The sequence below is a fragment of the Lagopus muta genome, chromosome 3 (genome assembly GCF_023343835.1).
Source record: "Lagopus muta isolate bLagMut1 chromosome 3, bLagMut1 primary, whole genome shotgun sequence".
NCBI lineage: Eukaryota > Metazoa > Chordata > Aves > Galliformes > Phasianidae > Lagopus > Lagopus muta.
The window spans coordinates 71,619,731-71,640,523 of record NC_064435.1 but is presented as its reverse complement, the minus strand read 5'-3'; the positions used below and the strand labels follow the sequence as shown (position 1 = coordinate 71,640,523).

The window sequence follows — 20,793 nt, the reverse complement described above, 5'->3', positions numbered from 1 at the left end:
GGTGCCAGCAACCTCATTAAAATATCAGGTATTACGAGAGCTGATACATCATCCACTTCTGTTGGGAATTAATTTGTGAGAGATGAAGTAGTTGCTAGGAGTACTTTATGCCAAACTGAGGTCAATTCTTTGAGTGTACTCTGAAGCAAGAAAAATACATAAGTAACCCTAAACTGAACATAAAAAGTGAAGCAACTATGGGATTTTACTGTTCCTGAGAGCCTGGAGAAATATATCAACCCAAGCATCAAGCAGGATGTTGGCCAAAACAATGACATGGGACCATAACAATAAAAAGCCACGTGATGTGGAAGACTTGAAATCCATCATCTCCAAGAACTGCATCAGATCGTCTGCACCTTGTCGTTCATTCCATGGAATTGAAACCTCTGTAGCTCAACAGTGAGGAAGAGAAGACATCAGAGGAAGAAGCAGAGAGTGCATTACGTTCCACAGGTACAGTTCTCAAAGCTGGGAGCTCTGTGGAGGGGGAGGAGGGAGTTAATGCAATAGCCTGTGTGGAGCAAGTGTGGAGGCACTTGTTGGTTGACCAGCAGTAACTTTGAACTGCTTGGCCAGCAGCAGAGGATCACTCTATTGCTTGTGAATGGAAAAGCAAGTCTGAGGGGAATTTTGAGAATTGCTGTGAAATTAGGAAGTGGTTTGGAAATGGGGCACCATTTGCTGTCAGACACTAACGCGTCTGAAGAACAGCACTTGCTCAGCATGTAGTTTCTGCCTGGATAGAGCAGGTAAACATGAATGCTCCATGCTCTTATCCTGTAACAGGGTGTCAGCTCTCGTTAGTGGCTCTGTGTGCCTCCCAAGCATTCCAGTTTTCTCTATTACTTCACCACAGATACAGCAGTCGTATACAGTTTATTCTATGTTACAGTCATAATAAATGCTTTCAATAATGGCTTACTAGACACGGCAAGTCCATGGCAGGGTTAAGCTGTTGCTAATTTTCTAACTTGAATCCATGCATTCAAGTCAATTTATTTCACCAGTATCTATTGATCTCTTCCTCAATATGTTTACAGTTGAATCTGTTTCAGTGAGCCACTGTTAAAAACTTGGGTCATTAGAAAGTTTGGCTTTCTGATTTCTTTGCTTAGAATGTTTCTTTAGCCCCCAAAGCTGCTATTCTAGTTGCACACTTGCTTTCCTGCCATTCCTGGTCAAAGTTTTTGGCTTAGCAAGCTGGAAAAATGAAATATTTTCTAGTCATTCAAAAATTCATTTTAAACTATTATAGATTTTAAGAATATTTGAAGTGTAACTATCAAGTTTCCAGGTAAAAGACATAGCTGGATTTTCCATGTGGGACTATTTATTGAAGGGAACTGTTTGGGCAGCCACTTGAAGATATGCCAGCTAAGTCTTTTGGTTTTGCCTGGAAATAGAGCCCTGCTGAGTTCAGAACCTCTGAAATGCCCTCTGTGTAGGTACTGAAAAATAAATAAAAAACAATGGCTGTACTTTCCATGCCTTAAAGCTGTTAGTTAAAAAGCTTTCCGCAATCTTTCAGCTGCTTATGGTGGCAGACTGCAAAATATTTTTTAGTATTTTAACTTGTCTCTGCCTGAAAATACGCAAAGGCCACAGCAGGGACTGGCAGAGCGCCCAAGAGAATGGAGTTAGTCAGATTCTAGCACCAATTGCCAGGGTGCAGTGTTGCCAAGTTTTGTGTTTCAACTTTCCTTTGAACATGTTTCAAATCCTAATTATTCTTTTCTGAACCTCAGATGCACAGCTTTCCTAACAGAAGGAAGAGAAGGAGTCCAGTGGCAAACAAGCAACCTCTTAGGACTTGCAACTACTCCCCAACAGCTGCAAGCCTGTTACAGACTCTACAGGAGACAAAAATTCAGGTTGCTGTTCAGCAGATAAAAAACTGAAACGAACACCACTCTGGGGACTTAATTTCTTTTACGTGCCATATGTATGGGAGAAAAGAAGATGGCATGACTGCCTGCTGTGGATTGTGAAGCCCAGGAGATGGAAAAGGAAAGAAAAATCCCAGTGAATCAAGAAGTACAGAAAGTCAGAAGGAGGAAAACAAGTGATGGTAGAAACACAGTGACCACAATGAATCACCACATTTCTAACTGTGATTGAAACTATTTGCAGTTTGTACTCACAGCTACTCACAAATAGCAGTCTCTATTCCCTTAAACTATCAGAATGGACCATTTCACCCAACTAACTTCATTGCTTCAGCACCAGCTGCCCACTGCTGCTCCTCTTAGAGGCTAACCCATTCCTCTGTGGGTCCGACTGGCTGAGCCAAACCACCCAAACTCACAGTTGGAAAGTCCCTAAGCCATCACTGCACCACATTCTAATCTGCAGCAACCGTACCAGTAGTTCCTATAATTCTCCTGTGCAGGTAGCAGTAAGAACCAAGAAACTGATTGACATGACCAAAAAGAACTGAATTGTTATTCTCTTCCCACTTTAAGTGCTGCTGTAAACCTTGGTCAGTACATTATTCCTGCCTTTGCTGTTTCAGTTGTTATCTAGAAATAGAAGATAGTATGCTGCCTTCCTTCCCTTGTGCTATTTTAGGAGCAGCTACTGCCAGCAGTTTAGTTTCCTTGTAGGAAGGAATGTAAAGCATCTATTTATTTCAGAGATTGGCTTTTGAGTGGGAATATTGGGCAATAAGAGAAACGATTCAAGATGATAAGCCTTTGTGTGCATATTTTTGGCATCTTAATAAATTACGAACTTGAGAGAGAGAATGGTGCTTTCATTTATAGAACATCATGTTCCATAATGCACCTCATAGGTGTTGTTTCTCCGTACTAAATGAGGCCCTTTAGCTCTTGTGTCATATAGGATCTGCACATTTTCTTTAGCAAGAAAACAGCATTGTTCAGTGCTTCACTGATTTACTGAGAAAAGGTGTACTGCAAAAGTGTATCTCCTTTTGCTTGCTAATATTACTTTCTACACCTGTCTGAGGTTCTAGAAATGGCAAGAAGTTACTTTGGGGAAACGTCCTTTTTGCTTAAGTAGACACCATTGACTGGTGTCTACTGCAGCTGATCAAAATTCTATAATGGACCATTTGGCATCACCAGAGAAAAAAAGGTGGGAACTTTAGTAACAAGGCAGACACATCAGACTGACTGTTCACTAAGTGTATGTAAGTGGCCCTGTTGTTTTGTTCCAATTTATTACTGATGTGCTAACAGACACCAGCCCCTCATGCACAGATTGCACAGGTGTAAAAACTTTATCAGTTGTTAGCAGTTTTTTTGAACCTGCATGCATAGTCACTTCATATATGTGAAAGATCTTTCAGTGATTAGGTATCATAGTGGGGCTTGTGCCAAAATGAGCAATTTTTTCCAGTCAGTCTTGTTCTAACCTGGCCACTGTACTGGTTTGTACTAAACTTTTTGCCCAGGGAAAAGATGATAGCATGATCACAAACCAGAATATAAACCAGGCTTGCTTTTTATTTTTGTCGTCAAAGAGATGATAAAATGTTATTTATTAAAAACAGTTTCCTGCTTCAGCATCTTCAAGTAGCTGTTGCTAAAGCAATGACTTCTTTCCCCAGCTGACCCACAACTTTCTTACAAAACAGGTGCAATTTCTTATCAGCAAAGTATTCAAGGGCAAAGGAAGAATGAAGAAAACCTATGACCACAGCATTTGTTGATTTTAGAATAGTAATTGTTTTTTAGTTAAAAGAGACTAATTTTGGAATTTGCAAGATGCTGGCCTACCCAAAGGTAAACCAGGGGCCTTTTGACAGTGGCAGATTAGGAAAAAATAACTAACTCAATTTTGCAACTATGGCTGATCACAAAGGACAACAATTGCAGTTATCAGTATACACTGAGTTTTTCCTGAGCTGGTTTTCTTACTTATTCATTGCTTTGAGCAAAAGAGAAATGTGGAGCTCAAGACACCCAGATCATCTGGCCTTCTGCATGTGGGACCCAAGCTTCTGCTTCTGCTATAAGTCAAGCTAATCAAAGACATAAAGAAATCTATGTAACCTGTGCCATCTCCAAATGAAGACTTGCCATTAACATTTCTTATTTTTAGCAAATTGGTATTTGCCTACCTACCCAAATTACTTAGCCAGTTTTGGCCCTGTGAGACATCATTCTGAATAGCGGCAGAGTCAATTTTTATTTCTCAAGTGTCTAAATTCATTTTTAAAGCTGGCACCAAAGTATGAATATGGAATACATCAACAACAACAAAAAAAGCAACACTTTAACCCCAAAACATAATTAGATTTTTTTTTTTATTATTGTGAAAAGCAAATATTGACATTTGAGGTTTTGTGTCTGGAAATAAGTGGTATCACTTCCTGTGAGGGTTTCTTTTTGTTTTCCTATGATGTAAGTATAACATGCTGGAGTGTAGACAGCCCCAAGATGACTACAGTGCAGCTATTTGTTTGAGACTACTGGCATCATTAAGAGTGTGTTCGCTTGTTTCAAGGATGTCTGAAGTTTATGTGGTAATAATTGGCTCATTGCAGAAATCAGTGTAGAGGAGATCCAGTTAGGTGCACAATATTTCAGTATCATTTTGTAAGCTTTTGGGTCTTAAGACAAAACTAAGAAAGACAAAAGTAAAAGTTCCTGCTTAAATGCTGTTGTATGAGAAGCAAAACCAATCCATGGACATCAAAATAAATGAGTTATTACAAGAGCAAACAGGCAGTTTATCTTGGAGTTGGACTCTGTTTTGGCTGAAATGATGCAAGGAATGGGAAGAGCCATCTGCTTTAGATTCGTGTAGTGTTCTTCAGCCTTGTTGTCTGTTATTAATTTTGTACCATGCTTCATAATAAGTATGTAAGGTTGCCCAAGGTTAAGTTCTAATTGCATCAGCAGTCGCTTTAATCACAGCTCAGAGACACACGCCTGTATATTTGTCAGTACATCTCAGCTTTTTGAGTCCTTCTTTCTGAGAATGGAAGCATTCACTGACATCAGCAAAAGCGATCGTGTGCTTTCTCTGGCAGGTGGAGGAGAATAGTTAAGTATTTTAAAACTATCTTTTAAGCTTAGTTTAGTCACTCCACTATTTTAAAATTAAAGTCACAGTAGAGTTGATTCCTTTTGGATGGGGGAGAGGAGGACGAATCTTAAAGCTTACAAAGCCTGGCTCTGATATCCTTAGAAATCCTAAAAAATTGGTGCTGTGGGCTGTGGTTGTGTAAGTCCTTTGAGAGTGCCCTGCCAATAAACTACAACCATGTGGTGAACAGGGTGTTCCTAGACATGAGAGTAATTCAGCCTTTGACCCTGCTAATTCTGTGAAACTTAATGTTTACTTAAACTCAAAATAAACATACTAATAGCTTTTAGAGCCAAAAATAGTTTTTTGTTATTCATTTTCTAAACTCTTTAGAAGTCTCCTTTAAAGTAGGAAAGAAGACCAGAGGGTAAGTGTGTAGAAAACACAAACGTTGACTCCGGTGTCATGATGTCTTCCCATCACTGCACTGATGGTGACCCCTCCACAAAAGCAGGCTCCTCAGCAGCTGGATGCAGATTCTCTTTGTTTCCTTGTGGGGAATAAGACTGATGTGTTCCCTGCAATAGTTTTTAAGCTTTTGTGCAGGAGGAGTTTAACACAACTTCAGGAGGACCTAAGAGAGAACTCCATGAGCCTGGCCCTCATAGGTAGCTTGCCTCACATGCTTTTCCAAACTTGTTCTCAATCATTCAGGTAATTCAATTTAGAAACATTGATGTAACGTCCTGCCACAAAAAAAGCAGCTTTTTACAAGGTTAGCATACAATAATCCATATATAACAGACAGTTTTCAAAGTACTGAGTGAAAATTAGAGTCTGGATTGTGCAAATATATTTGTGCCAAAATAAGAAGGGGCTGTGGTTTTGTTTGTGTCTAATGTGCTTAAGGAACTAAGCTGGACTCTGAACTCAGGAAAGTCTGAAGTTCTCTCCCAGTACCTTTTGAAAGGAAATTAGTCCAATTGTTGTGGAGGGGCTCAGAAGGAAAGCTCAGCTCACCAACTTGAGGATTACTGGGTAAAATGAGAGTCTGTGAGCCCAACTTTAGTAGATAGGGACCAGCATAGGGAAATGGAGAGGTTTTATTATTTAAATATACTTGGGGTGGTGTGAGCCTCAATCCTGTCTGGATTGAGTCTCAGATTTGTTCTCAGTGCTATTGGACTACATGTTTCTTTTTGCTCCCTTGTCAGTCCTTTAAACCATGTAGCTGCTGTATGCCTAAGCCATCATGAAACAATGATGAGTTAAACTCCTTTTTAATTGCTTCCAAACACTGTTTATGAGAGTTATTTATGGGCTAAAATGATTGCACAACTAGTGCAAGTATTTGTGGATCCAAAGATGTGGCCTGCTTTCATGAAAAGGATGACTTTCCTAAAGTACTCTGTTCAATTATACTAGAATTGCTATAAACTGAAAAACAGGAAAGTATTCACATTGGGAATCTTTATCTTAGGAGAGACACAGACAGAAGAGAAGTGAGGTGGGACTACCCAGGTATAGGTTAATTTTCAGCTGCTTGCTTTGGGAGTTTGACTGTACAACTCAGTCATTCTTTTGACAACTATTACAAGGGTGTAGTTGAAGCTATGTGATAATAAGCAGATCTATAATATGATTTATAGAAGTTGAAAGCTGTTTGGATTACTGAACTATGCATATTTACGCAAGTCCTGAAGTTCAGGCATGCTAGCCATAGCTAGTTCTTCCTTATTCCATATCATAGTTCTGTCTTCAACCCTGCACTTGAAAACTAAAATCTGGTGAGAAGTGTTTTACCCAGCACTAAAAACTCTCCCCAGACTGAAAATGGACAGCAAATAGAGTGATTCCCAGCAGTGCAGAAAATCGTTTTCTGACTTGTGGTTCCTGAGATGCCAGCTGTAAACAAGGAAGGAGAGTAACAACTGTTAGAGGCTATGTAGTGCCCTGACAGTCCCAGCAGAGGTGGTCATTAGGCAGTGAGGGAGAGGCACTCACAGGGCACAATGAGTGTGATTTATTGCGAGCCTCTGCAATTCATAGTACTCCTTTTATAGCTTTGGGCAGGTTTACAGGTAATGTCATGAGAATGCAGTGGCAATAGGGGGTTTCAGGATTTATAAGGCACTATAACCCATGAAATACACAGCATCTGGTGATAACAGCTTTTCTAACAAAGAGCTCTGAGTTAATGAAAGAGTGGTAGATTTTCTGGAATAGCAGTGTGTTCATTTACCAAACAGATGTGGCATTTATTATACCCATCTCCCTACCCAGCCATTTGTTATCACTCCTCTGCCAAAGGTTACTTGGAAAAGGATTGTGAAAGCACTCCTTAGTGATAAACAGCAGCTGGTGAGGCTGTAACATCCTGAAGCCCCTGCAGCTGTTTACTGAGTGGATGCTCTCTGATCTCCTGGGCATCCTCCTCTTTCAGGTACTTTGGGGCATCTTACCCAGAATCCATATATAATCTTTATTATTCATTCCTATTCTTATATCTCTACAGCGTATAGCGATTTGGGGTATTACATAATTAATAAGCTACACCATGTGGATGAATCAGTGGGAAGTAAAACTCGGAGGGCCTTCCTTTATCTTGCTGCCTTCCCTTTTATGGATGCCATGGTGAGTGCATGATTCACAGCTGAATTTTAATATGAATGCTGTTTTTTTCTTTGGTGCCCTTAGTTTGCAAAGTCTGTTGTTTGATGGGAAAATGAAGGTCTGCAGGAGGAAGGCATGTCCTTTGCAAGCAGTAGTTCTGGATATACACTAACATGCCATCTTCTGCTACCTGGGTGGAATTTAAACATCCAGAGATCATGACAAATGTGAAAGTCCTTAGTTTCCTTGTCAGAGTTAGTGTATATGCATGCTGGAAAGCACTGATCGTCTTGTGACGAGCCTCACAGACTGTTTGTGTGTTTTTTCAATGCAATTAGCAGTGGAAGAGTTTGATTTACTGAACGTTCTCAGATTACTTGCAGAGCTCACAAGGAATAAGCTCAATACTTTTTCTAAGCAAATGTATTGAAAAGATATATGTTGCCATCATTTTGTGCAAGCACAGCTAAGTCCAGCATATCTCAAGTGCGTGGGCTGCTGCTCTCTTCATCACCAGGCTTACTGCATGTGGTTGGCACGATGTAAACAACAATATGGCAGCAATAATTCAGTCCTATACTTCTATATAAAAGTAAAAATGATAACTTTTTTGTGGCATGCCTCCACTGCTTTCTCCTCTTAAAACAGTAGCTGACAATAAAAGGATGTTGATTCATTAGATTTTCTTTTCCAGATGGGACCCAGTTTAGCTAATTAATTTTATATTTTTGAGATGCATCCAATGTGAGAATGAGAAGAACCACTCTTCTGATGGATTGTTTAGTGTGATAATCTGATAAATGCAGCATCTGTTTTATTAGGACAGTTTCTTACTGGCACTCCTCCTCAGAAATTTCTATGTAATTAGTAAGTTTATTTCCATTCTTCCTTCTAGCCCAGGCCTAGAGGAACTAAGAGTTGCAGTACTTTCTCTGTACTGCTGGCTTAACGTTTACCCAGGTTCACACCAGATGCTACTGTTTTTTGTGTATAATATAGCATACTGAAAAGAGCATTCTGGGACCTGAAATCTGTAACAAATAGCATGATAATTTCCCAAATTCTGCTCCGCCTTCTTTTTTTCAGGCATGGACCCATGCTGGAATTCTTCTGAAACACAAGTACAGTTTCCTGGTGGGATGTGCCTCCATCTCAGATGTCATAGCTCAGGTAATGGCTCCTCTTGGCAGTCACTGTTTCCATTATGCTATGAATTAGATGCTTTCTTAAGCACTGGTGCTTTTGCACGGAGATTGGCTTCTGTCTCTACCACGGGCAGCACACCAGGATTGCCTTTTGCATGCTGCTCTCCAGTAGTTTCCCCACTGTGTGGAAGCTCTTTGCAGACAGCTGTGGTGTAGGCTGGTCTCACTTGGCTGGATCAAGTTAGTCTTGATGCAGTGTCAGAAGAAAGGAATCAGGGCAATTTGGCTTAGGGCACCTCCAAATACTGTGTTGGGATGGTTGAGAATCAAGTTATATATAGTTGTACACCTGGGAAATAGAAGGTCAGACCGAGAGACTGATGACTGCTTGTCATCAGATGACATCAGATGACTGCTTGATGATGTCTTGATGTCCACACGTCAGTTTTCACATGCTGTTTAATCTAGTGAAACACAGAGGTGTAAACCGTTTTCTGAGTGCCTCTGTAGCACTGCTCTTGCTAGTGGACCAAAAGACGAAAGCCTGGAACTGCAGCAGAAGCCTTCTGTGCTGATACCTCCTGGGTGGAGCAGCGAAGACCAAGCATTTGAACTTCCATTTGTGAAGGAGGTCTTAAATATCCTGTTTGCTTCGTACGAGACACACTTACAAAACAATATTCATATGCATTGCTGATGTCCAGTGCTGTACCTTTTGAGAACCAATATAGAGCCCTCTTTTTAGAGTATTTATAAACGTATTATTAAATGAAGAATCCCAGAGCCTGTAAACAGTTACCGTACTGTCCCATTACCAGCTGAGGGAGTGACTGGGTAAGGAAGAGTATAATAATAGTACAGCATCAAAGGAAATATGAGGTCATTAGCACTTAGTTCAATTTTCCATCACATTTTCTTCATACAAAATAGGAGAAAACTATAAATCAGGTTAAACTATTCAGTCAGCTGTTATTCTATGTTTGGCATGTCTGGTCCTCTGCAGTACTACATTAAATCCCTGAAGATAATACTAAATTACTCTTAATGACCTTAACACCCAGGCTCTGCTTTTGTTCTGACATGACTGACCTTAGATACATGTCAGGTCATCTACACCTAAATACAGAAACTGGAATTCCTATTTTGGCCGTGGTACGTGTGGCCTTTTCACAAGTGAGTGGGGTGCCAGGCTCATGAAGAATAAGACACCTGTCTCCAGTCTATAAAAAAGTATTGCACAGAGCAAGAGCAAATCCAGAAGACAAAATGTAGTGATTCTCCACACCCTAACTTTCCTTACACCTACATCTATGCCTTACGCAAGCAATAGGTGCACAGGCAGTAGATAATTCTCCTTAAATAGCTTTGTGTGCACAATTTGTGACTGACTTTGCATCAGTTTACTGAAGAATTCTTTTGTGGGGTTCAAAAAAGCTATTTTACAAATCCTTTCAAACATCATGGCCTGCTTAATAAATATGTGCACAATGTGATTTAAGCATTTCTTAAGCTCTAGCAATAAAAGACAGAACCTGCCCCTGAACAATGTGTTTTATATTTCTTGGAACTCATGGAACCTCTAGCAGAGTTATTCTTGATGCTGCTATTCACAAAAGCAAATGCAGTTGGCTTCCCAGTTGTGCCCACCATGCAGAGACACTAGGAATTTAACAGGCATGCCGTCAGCTCTTACGGAAGAGAATATGGAAGAGACTATGGAAGAGAATAATATTGTATTAATCAATTCCTTTCATTTTCTGGATTGAGCATTTCATTTTGCATGTTTTAATTATGAGCTGTTCATTAGGCCAATGGTTTCCATTTTGGTAACATCAGTGTAACGCTCAGCTCAAGAGCAAATGAGGGAATACTGAAATTGCATTCAGAAAAGTACAAAATTGAGATAACACAAGACTTCCTGCTTCTAAATTTTGAGTTGAATGCTTTAAGACATCTGACTTTCTAATTCTCACATGCTCCCCTCAATAATATAGAAGGCAAGACTTAGAAGCTGACACTGAAGGCATGTCTTCAGCCTCAGTTGATATCAGGATACCTAATTGTCCTGTGAGAGTTGGCACCCTTATAACCGTACATGCTTGATGTCAGACTTTACCGGACTTGAATGCAAGCCTCCTATTTATAGCCTCTAGTCTGACATCTGCCCATGCCTCTAAGTACTTTTTATGCAGCTTCTGTATGATGATAATTTATTACTCTTGTTTGTGTGACCAAATGCAGGGAAGAATCCTGACAGAAGTTTCTGCATGCTGCAAGTCAGATAGCATAGTCACACATTGTTGTTGGCTCAGACAGGCTTGCTTGGAGTCAGACAGGAGATATGTTATTCCTGAAGAAACGGACAGACAAACTACACATCTTTTCTTTTGTGTGCTCTGCAGGTCGTTTTTGTAGCCATTTTGCTTCACAGTCACTTGGAGTGCAGGGAGCCTCTCCTGATCCCAATCTTGTCCCTATACATGGGAGCGCTTGTCCGATGTACCACATTATGCCTGGGATACTACAGGAACATACATGATGTCATTCCTGACAGAAGTGGGCCCGAAATGGGGGTATGTCTTAATATTTGGTGATGTTGTGGTTAAGTGACTTTAAACTTGCTTTTTGTGTTACAATACTCTATTAAACCACTATGTATGAAGGGCTTGCTTGCTCCATCCTGCAAGGAAAACCATATTTGTTTAAAAAGGGCTGATGGAATCTATTACAGAGCTATTAATGCTCATGAGACAGTGCATTAGGTGGTATTGATGTGCTTAATATCTCAAGTGCTGAGCTCTCTCCTTCTAATGCTGTAAGACAGCACCGAATGAAGCAGATGCTTTATTTCATGGGGAAGAATGTTTCAAAATTTCTTTTTCTGTACTGTGGAGTACACATACTTTTTCCTAATTAATAATCAGAACAATTATTCAGGTACCTTATGCATTATTTTTTTACACCCTCAACACAACTTCTTTTGAATCATTATTGCTAAAATGAATGAATATATTCTAGAGTCTTGCTATTTAAACCTAATGAAATGAATGCACCAAACTGACAGTGGGTAAGAGAAACAGAAATACTTTCTCTGTGCTTTTGATTCAGTTCAGTGTACTTCTTGTCAAAGCCACTTATTTTTTGTTTGTTTTCTCCAGGGAGAGGCTACGATCAGGAAGATGCTGAGCTTCTGGTGGCCTTTGGCATTAATCTTGGCAACTCAGCGAATAAGCAGGCCCATTGTCAACCTTTTTGTCTCCCGAGACCTAGGTGGCAGTTCTTCAGCCACAGAGGTGAGGAAGTCAGTGTTGCCTGTTACTTCAAATGGTCATTTACACCTACTTGCCTCTGTGTTTCTCTTCTCAGCCATACTGTCAAGAAAAAGTCCTAAATACATGGGCATTTCTGCCAGGCCTACCAAATTCTCACCCTCAACAAGACCAGTGAATTTTTTTCATTGAACAGTTCCTACGTCCCAGGTTGTCAAGCTCTGCTCTGGATTGTTCTGATCCCAGAGGTTTTAGTACAATTACCAGTAGTCCCATGTGGAACTGTTCTATGGCACAGGTTGCTCCAAAAGCAACACCTCCTATTCGTTTCCACGGAAGCTACAGATACAAAGAGCACATTAACACTTGTTTGAAAAACAGAGGTTTTTTTCAAAACAGCACAGAGAACAAATTGTTGCAAAGTCAGTTTCCTGTGTTTGGATAGATCTTTCACCAGACAAGGACAGCAATCATATTTATAACAGGAAAATGTGGTCAGTTAACCAAGAAAATGTACTTCGAAAGTTTGGAAGTGAAACACACAGCAGTAGTTAAAAGTCTTTCTTAACTCTACCATAAGATAAGAAATGAGTCTGAATTTAGGTGAATCATAACAGATCTGATCCTATGAACAAAATGCAATCAACTAGTTGGTTAGAACCAAAGTTGGGAGAGCACCTTTCTTTTGTTTCATAAGTGCCTCATGCCTCACAGTAGTTTGATACTCAACTTCAGTCAGCCACTGAGCGCTATTGCTTTGGAATCAGTCTTGCTTAAAACTGTTCTACGTATGAATAATAAAGGAAAATCTGTCTAAATTCAGATCATGAGATATGATACAAGGCCCCAGTTCATTCTGCTACTCAAGTATCTCTAGATAAAATAGTCTGGGAGAAATGTGGGAGGGTGGTGTTCATCTGAGCAAGGGAACACATCAGCTTAAGGTGTCAGTCATCCCCAAGTTATCAGCATGACAGTGAAATGGCAAAGCTGAGTAATGTTAACAATATTGCATGATGGATTTCCTAAGCTCTGAATGCCTGACTGAGTGATGGCCATCCCCCCTGAAGCAAAGACCTTCCAGTTGCATGCCTATTTTTCTCATTGCATCAAGGTCAACGTAGCAGTATTTATGGAAGATGGCATGTTAGTCTAACTGTTGTGCTCAGAGATTTGAGGTCTATGTTTCCTTGTCTCATTTCATAGGCAGTGGCAATTCTGACAGCTACCTATCCTGTGGGACACATGCCGTATGGCTGGCTGACAGAAATTAGAGCAGTATACCCAGCTTTTGACAAGGTGAGTGCCTGTCATAGGAATGTAGTAAATACGTCTAGTGTGATTTCACATCTGTGGTCCTCCTTTCTTCTGCATTGCAACGTTTTGATTTGAGGGTAACTTCATTGATATCTGAGAAATTTCTTCCAAACAGATACGAAGAAGCTTAGTTCATGTCTCCATGGAGTCGTAGAATCCTTAGAGCTGGAAAGGACCTGCATAAACAAGTGTAATAGAGTATTTTAAAAAATGGAGCAACCCTCCAGAGCTTGAATAGGGTGATATTAATGGCCATCTATCATTTTGTTTCTCTTTATTTTTTGCTTTTGGTACCAATTGTTCTTTGTCTCACTGATAAGGTTTTCTTATAATCCTAGTTAAAATGAATTGTTTTTCAATGGCTTCAAGCTGCTGTCTAATTTATGATTTTAACCTTAACTGTGTTACAGGGTATTCAGCTGTCTTTTGAATAGATAGATGCTGTTTTTTTAAGGATTAAAAAACGTCCTCACTAACTGTGCATTTCATTAGCTACATAACTAATGAAATGAGGTTTCATAAAGTATACAGCAGTGTAAGAGTTCATGTCTCTGTTCCGATCAGCTTGTTCTTTCTATTGTGAGGCATATGTGACATAGGCTTGGGTTCTTTGGTATATATTAATATTTAACAAAGATTGTCTCTTAATTTGGCAACAACACAGATAAACCATTATTTTAGTAGCAGTGACTTAGCTGACCAAGTCTATGAAGAATTTTGCTGGCAAATGATGTGATTACATAAGAATGCAAGGACTGCTCCTGGAACAGAGTGCACAGTGAAAATATAACCAAAGTTAATTTTCTTTAGACTCTTTTTTACTGTGTTATAATTAGTACTCACTAACCCATAAGTTGTGTGAAGAACAGTCATGTTCTGTGATACTCTTTCAAATGCTAGCTCCTCTCCTTCTCTTTATTTACCAAGAAATTATATCAGCTGAACTTTCTGGTTCCAAATAGTTCACTAGTGATAAACATGCTTGCTTGCTCAGGTATGTACTTAACTGAAGCAAGCCTCATTTGATTTGATCCATGATATTTCCAAGAAGAATTTAAAAAGAAAAAGAGAAAAATCAAATAGGTCCTAACTTGCCAGTATGCAGCTAAATTGACATATCAGGTGAAATACAACACACAGACTTTCTCAGAGGTTACACTGCTGAAAAGAACCTGTAGAATGCAAAATTGATGGATCACAAAATAAAAATGGTTTGGAACAGAAGCACAGGGGCTGCTAACCTTATGTCTTATGAGCTACAACCAAATGCATATCTCTTTCAAACTATTGCCTAGCAAAATTGACAGTAATTAAGAAGCTTAAATCCAGGTCTCACTTGCCTGCTAGAAGATGCATTCCTGGCTAAGATGGTGGCAGGATTAGATCATGATTTGTCAATTTATTTCAGTTAAAAGACCTCATGGAGCTCTTGAGGAATAAATGTGAGGAAGAAAAGGTGAAGATAAGGCAGAAATTGGTACAAATGATCTATTTGCCAAAAAGATAAGGAACAGGGGTTTTAGTTGTATGTTTGAAGAGCACTTTGGCATAAAAGATGCTAAGTGCAGTATCAACAGTATAAAAGATACCTCATCCTAAGAACTATATTTTCAAATGCCCCACTGTGCCCTTCAGACAATAACAAACCAGAAACCCACAGTGTTGTTTTATTTTTAAATCGCTGTGAGAATTGTTTTAACACATTTAATTGGTCACACATCATTCATGTGTCACCAGGCATTTCAAAAGCTAAGGCTTTCTTTCTCAGAAGAGTCCAAACAGAACCTGTTTTTATTTCTTTATAAAACTCCAGTTGTGATGTTTAATTGTTGAAATAGTTTGCATGTATGTAGATTCCATTTTCTTTTGCCAGTTACTCAACAGTCTGGTGATGCTGATGGCCACCAGAAACACACTGATTTGCCTTAACTGACGGATGTGATTTGGGATCCAGAAAGTATGCTCCTCTTCAGTGCCTATACTGGAGAAGTCAGACTTTTGTCTTCAAAGGAAAATGGTTACTTCTTTTCATATATGTAAAAGATGCAGAGTCATACGTGTTTGCAGAGCATCCTCACAGCGTAGCAGTTGCCCTCAAGTTAAGGATTACTACTGATTTGCTAAAATGAAACAGGAATATACTGGTTCTGTGCTGTTTTTTGATTTAGAATAATAGAATTATAGAATTGTTTGAGTTGGAAGAGACCCTTTAAGGTCACCTGGTCCAACTCCCATGCAATGAACAGAGATATCTACACCTAGATCAGGTTGCTCAGAGCTCCATCCAGCCTGAAAATATATGGTGATAATGTCATTATCCTTAACAGATCTGATTCAGAGCAACCACAGTGACTATGAGATGATTTGTGAGTGCTACTGATAAGTAGATGGGAATGGATACTCTTTTTACTCTATATTATGTATGGTGCTTTGATTCAAGAGTTAAGCAGTGTGCAAGAGATGGGAATAAAGAGTGTGTGGGCAGGAGTTACAGCAAAGGGCAGAATAAAATAAGGGCAGTGTAAGCAGCCGTGAGATAGGAACAAATGTCATAAAGCTGAGCCATGTAGCAGTTTGTGTAAACTTTGATGAGTGATGTAAATAGGGCCCATCTTCACATATGTAGAAATCAATGATAACAAAATATTCTTCAGAAACACAAGAAATAAGGATATACTCATAAAGAAAATATTTACAGAAGGTTTTCGTAACCTATACCCCAAAAGGGCAAGCTTGAGGGTAGCTTCCTCCTTTAGAGATTGACATGCTTATATGAAAAGGTCAAGAATTTTCATGTGCTCAAGTTTCCAAGTAGATATTTTATTGAGAGAGTAAGGCTGTCAGCATGCCATCACTGTACTCATTGCTACAAAATCTTTAAATCACAAAATTCTATTGACTTCTCAACTGTGTGTATAATGGTGTGCCCTTCACAGAGCTCATGTTCATTTTCTTCATTCCCAAGATGTGTCTGTGCTAGTTCCTATTTCTCATACAAGTAAGTTCAGTAAGGCAAGATGTGATAGATACTGGTATTCCATCTGAGATACACAAGGGTAAATAAGTGTGGCATTACATCTCCCCAGCACTCTTACCAGTTTGGTTACAGGTGAGTGTATTTCGAACAGCCCCAGGGTAAATGCAGTACATGATCCAACACCCGACTGCTGTAGAGCTGGTGCCCTACTTTTGATATCTCTTCTTTTCTTTCACAGATCATTTAGTTTGTTTCAACATGTTCCCTGAGGGCAATTTTAAATCTTCAGCTTCATTTGGTGCATTAGACATTTGGGGAATGGTTTTCGTTGTTTTAAGCAAAACTTCACTGCTATGTGTACTGAGTACAGAGCCCATGTTCAAGGTGGAACATCTAATCGTCCTAATTATGTTCTGTTCATTAATCTGCATTAGCAGAGCCAGCTGTTTGAGGAGCTTTGTTTATGTTATCTCCCTGGTTAATTGGATCAGTAAGGATACTTGGAAGCATATATGAATTTGGTATCACTCTGGAGTAAAAAGGAATGGAATCTCATTTCTCCTGTGAAAAACTGCTACAATTTTTAAACTAAGTAAAAAAAAAAAAAATCACATGGAATTTTCTTAGGAAGAGTTACTGTTCTTTTTTAAAGCTGAATGTGTTAAATAGGATTTACTCTTTAGAAAAGCAGGGATATTACTCAGTCCTCAGTAGCCATAGCAGCAGTTACTGTCACCTTCAGCAGAAAATATTCTGTGGTGCTACACAATACTCAGAAAGCTCTAGATTGAACAGCAAGCAAGCAAAAAAGATGTATATGCACACAGTCAGATGCAACACAAGGACTGTGAGTGCCGTCAGCTTCTCAGTAGTCTGGAGCCAAGCTAATGCTTGTTATCTCTTTCTCTTACCCTAGAATAACCCCAGCAATAAACTGGTGAACACCAATAGCACCGTCACAGCGACACATATCAAGAAGTTCACTTTTGTTTGCATGGCTTTGTCCTTAACGGTAAGAAACCTCTGTTCAACTGTCTGGCTTTCATCTAAACCAGAAACTTATCTCCTAGTGTTAAAAGCACCGTAGTTTGAAAAAAACATGTGACTTTTCTTATTTAGTGTGTTGCTTTTAACTGGAGGTGATCATAGTACTGGAGTATTAAGAAAATCAGCATTGATTAACTCAGAGTAGATATGTTAAGGGCTAGAGTTATTTTCTTTAATTCTTCTCATTACTTTTCATTTCAAGTCAGCTGCCACATTCAAGGTGATATCAGAGATTTGCTTTTCTTTTTTTCCCCTCTCCCTTTTTTCTTTTTTTTTTAATGAACAAAACTTCTGACAACTGGCTTATCAGCAAAATGAAAAAATGCATCTGTCTCATGCAATATGGATTGACAGCCCATTCCCTGGCTTTCAAAATTGACCGTGAATAATGGGAAAGACAGCATATGTTGAAGCTGCCATAGCTATTCCCTGCTGCCTCACTGGGCCCTAGTCTTCCATGGTAGGGCTACTTGCATACAAGTTGACAAGCAAATGAGCTAACAAGGGGCACCTCAGAGATGGTGCTTACAATGATGAAAGAATCTGAACTTGTGTCTATGTTGGAAGAATTGCAAGGACTGATGCCTGAATTCTGTAGTTTGCTATGTTTGTGCAAGTGATTGTACTCCATCTAGAGAGATTGATTCTGATATTACAGTTAGAAGTATCTACCCTAGCATTAAAAAAGCATAAAGGGAGATGAAATCCATTGCAAAAGCTCAAGGCCTGAATACTATGTGGACTATTTATCAGCCTTTTCATTTAAATCCTCTTCAAACCTCCTTTAGATTTTTATGCTTTATAACAAAAATTACCAAACAATTGAAAGTTATTATCACAGATATATATATTTTTTTAATCTACTCAATTTTGCTCATGCTCTTAAAAATATCGACTTATCAGGTAGGCTAAAGTATGGTATTCTGTTAATTAAATCTGTAATGTGCTATATTGCCATGTATTTGCAATATTAGAGGTAGGAAATCAGAGACTCACTGGGATTTTTTTTTACTTCATCTGTGAAGCTTGCAGTTGGGTGCAGGTAGAGCAGACTACTAAATGACCGCAGATGCTGTGAGAGTACTAGATGAAGTCCACTCCTGCTGCCAGTTTGTTGGAGATTGTTGGAAATTGAAATTTAAGAGATAGGAAAATCACATGAGATGACTGTTGAAATTTCCTCTGAATGATGACTGGTGGGGGACACTTTTTCATCTTAAATGAGAAGTAACACAGATTAAAGTATGTGTGGATCACAAGTCTGGGTTGTGTTTAGGCTTAAGGATGAAGTTTTGTTCAACCTGCAGGATTTTCAGATTGTGCACATTCACATATTACATCTTTAGGAAAAAATTTAGGAAAATAAGACAGCCCCAGCTCTCTCGGGAGAGAGCTCATAGTTCTGTCCTCATAGGAGAGCTCCAAGGATCCCCTTGGATTATTTTTGTGGCCTCTCTCTGGATGCATTCCAATAGGTCTCAAGGGCAGTCCTTTCATAAACTCATCCCGAGAGATTTGTCCTCACTGACATTCCAGAAACACTTTTGAGGTCCATAGCTTTTTCTGTCCTGTCTCTATTTTTGCCTACTAGCGATAAGTTCTTAGGATTGCTTGTCAGTAGACAGAGAAGAAAAATAGACACATGAGCTCTAAAGACTCTTTTTGATTCAAGAGCCTGAAGTCACAAATGCTTCAGCACATCAAGCTCAGTGAAGCAACAAGCCAAGTTACCATGTACCATAGACTGTAAGGAACTGGATTTCAAATTTCCTTCTCTTGCATCTACATCAGGTGGCCACTGTTCCCATGATCATCAGTAATTTTGTATTCCTGGCAAGACTCTATTGTAATGGATTGCAGTAAACTACTGGCATCACTGTTGGTAACATCCTGTTCTTTGGAATCAGCATGAGAATGGGAAACAGGCTTCTAGGTTCAGGAGATCAAAACAAGACACTTAGACGTGTTATATGAATCCATTCTTCACTAGATAGAAGGTGGGAATATGAAAAAATTCCATTGTAGTAGTCAGACACTTAATATGAGCAGCAATCATGTAGGAAGGCGTTCTCCCAGTGTAAAACCCTGTGAAACCTCCCAATCATTGAAGACTGATTTCATAGACTTGGAAGAAAAATATCCCATCTCCTTCCACAGACCAGTCCTGCCTACACAAGACATACTCCAAACCAAGCAAATATGTATGTCACCCTTGACAGTTGACAGTGTTGGGCTAGAATATAATAAAATGCATAGTTCTATTAAGAAACAGAACTTTGGTTTTGTTTTAAAAATGTTCATAGGATCTCAAAGGCTGCACTTGAGTCTTCTTGAGTTAACTGGGCAGCATACAGAAGTGTCTGTGATTGTCTCATGATTTTGAAGCTCCAGGCTGATGTTAAAGCTGCCTTTTCAACAAATGGAAATTAGGTAGTATTGCTTGGTGAAAAAAAAGTCTAGATATGCCATTGTATTTAAAGGCTGGAAACAGAAGTCATTAGACTACCCGTATGTAAAAGAACTGATATGATTAGTCATACTGATGTGGTTTTAGTTGAAAGCAAGCAGTGATTCCTTCCAACAGTCATAATTTGTGCAGCTGTGTAATTGAGTGTACAATCTATATAGCAGAGGGGAGGGACTCAGCTGAAGAGTCTTGCCCATAAAATTGAGTGGTTCTGATTTTAGAAAATAAGACATACTTGATAATTTTCTCTTGGCTTAAAGAGTGTGGATAATGCTGCTTTTACTTGTTTATTATTTCATTGTCATAAGACACTTCGACAAAAAGGCTTTGGTCTATAAATGAGATATTGTGCCCAATGCCGATCTTGCTGCCGTTGCTAGATAAGGCTGTCAAAGAGCCAAACATTTTGGTTCAATGCTAGACCTGTTTAGATTACCCTAGAAGTCAGCCACGTACAGTTGTAAACTAAGTGCAGACATGGGCCCCTGAGAATGAAAACTAGTGCATTTGTACTACGCATTGTGCAGTTGTGAGATGTGTCAGTCTACGTACAGTGCAGAAATCTCCAAATGAAAGTGCTGAATTACTGCACTTTTCCATTGCAGAAAAGCTTGGTTCTGTTGAGGAGAGCATTCCCTTGTGAGATGTGCCTAAAGGCTATGTGACAAGTAAGCTATTTAAGGCAACTCTGGCCTACACAGCAGTAGTAACAGCAAATGGACTCATCTTCAGCAAGGATTCTTCTTAAAATAGCAGCAGTGTCTCTGAACTCAGACATGACAGTGCATAATTCAGGGGTTTTCCAGAGTAGCCTGATGCCTGAGCTGATGCCACATAATTTTCTCTCTCTTTTTTATTTTTTCCTTTAAATCCCATCCCCGTTTCACAGTTGAACTCTATTAAAGTAGGTCTTCTGTGATGACACAAAAGTTTGTCAGTTTTACTGAACAGTATCTAGTT

The 20,793-nt window shown here is 39.3% G+C and overlaps 1 protein-coding gene across 1 annotated transcript in view; it reads left to right on the top strand.

The window, feature by feature from the left end:
• ANKH (ANKH inorganic pyrophosphate transport regulator) overlaps positions 1 to 20,793 on the top strand; it is a 97,567-nt gene that overhangs the window by 54,793 nt on the left and 21,981 nt on the right. Inside the window, exons 3-8 of the mRNA XM_048940162.1 lie at positions 7,514 to 7,632; positions 8,698 to 8,781; positions 11,159 to 11,329; positions 11,915 to 12,049; positions 13,232 to 13,324; positions 17,236 to 17,331. Coding sequence (XP_048796119.1) covers positions 7,514 to 7,632; positions 8,698 to 8,781; positions 11,159 to 11,329; positions 11,915 to 12,049; positions 13,232 to 13,324; positions 17,236 to 17,331 — 698 coding nt within the window. The remainder of the gene's footprint in view (positions 1 to 7,513; positions 7,633 to 8,697; positions 8,782 to 11,158; positions 11,330 to 11,914; positions 12,050 to 13,231; positions 13,325 to 17,235; positions 17,332 to 20,793) is intronic.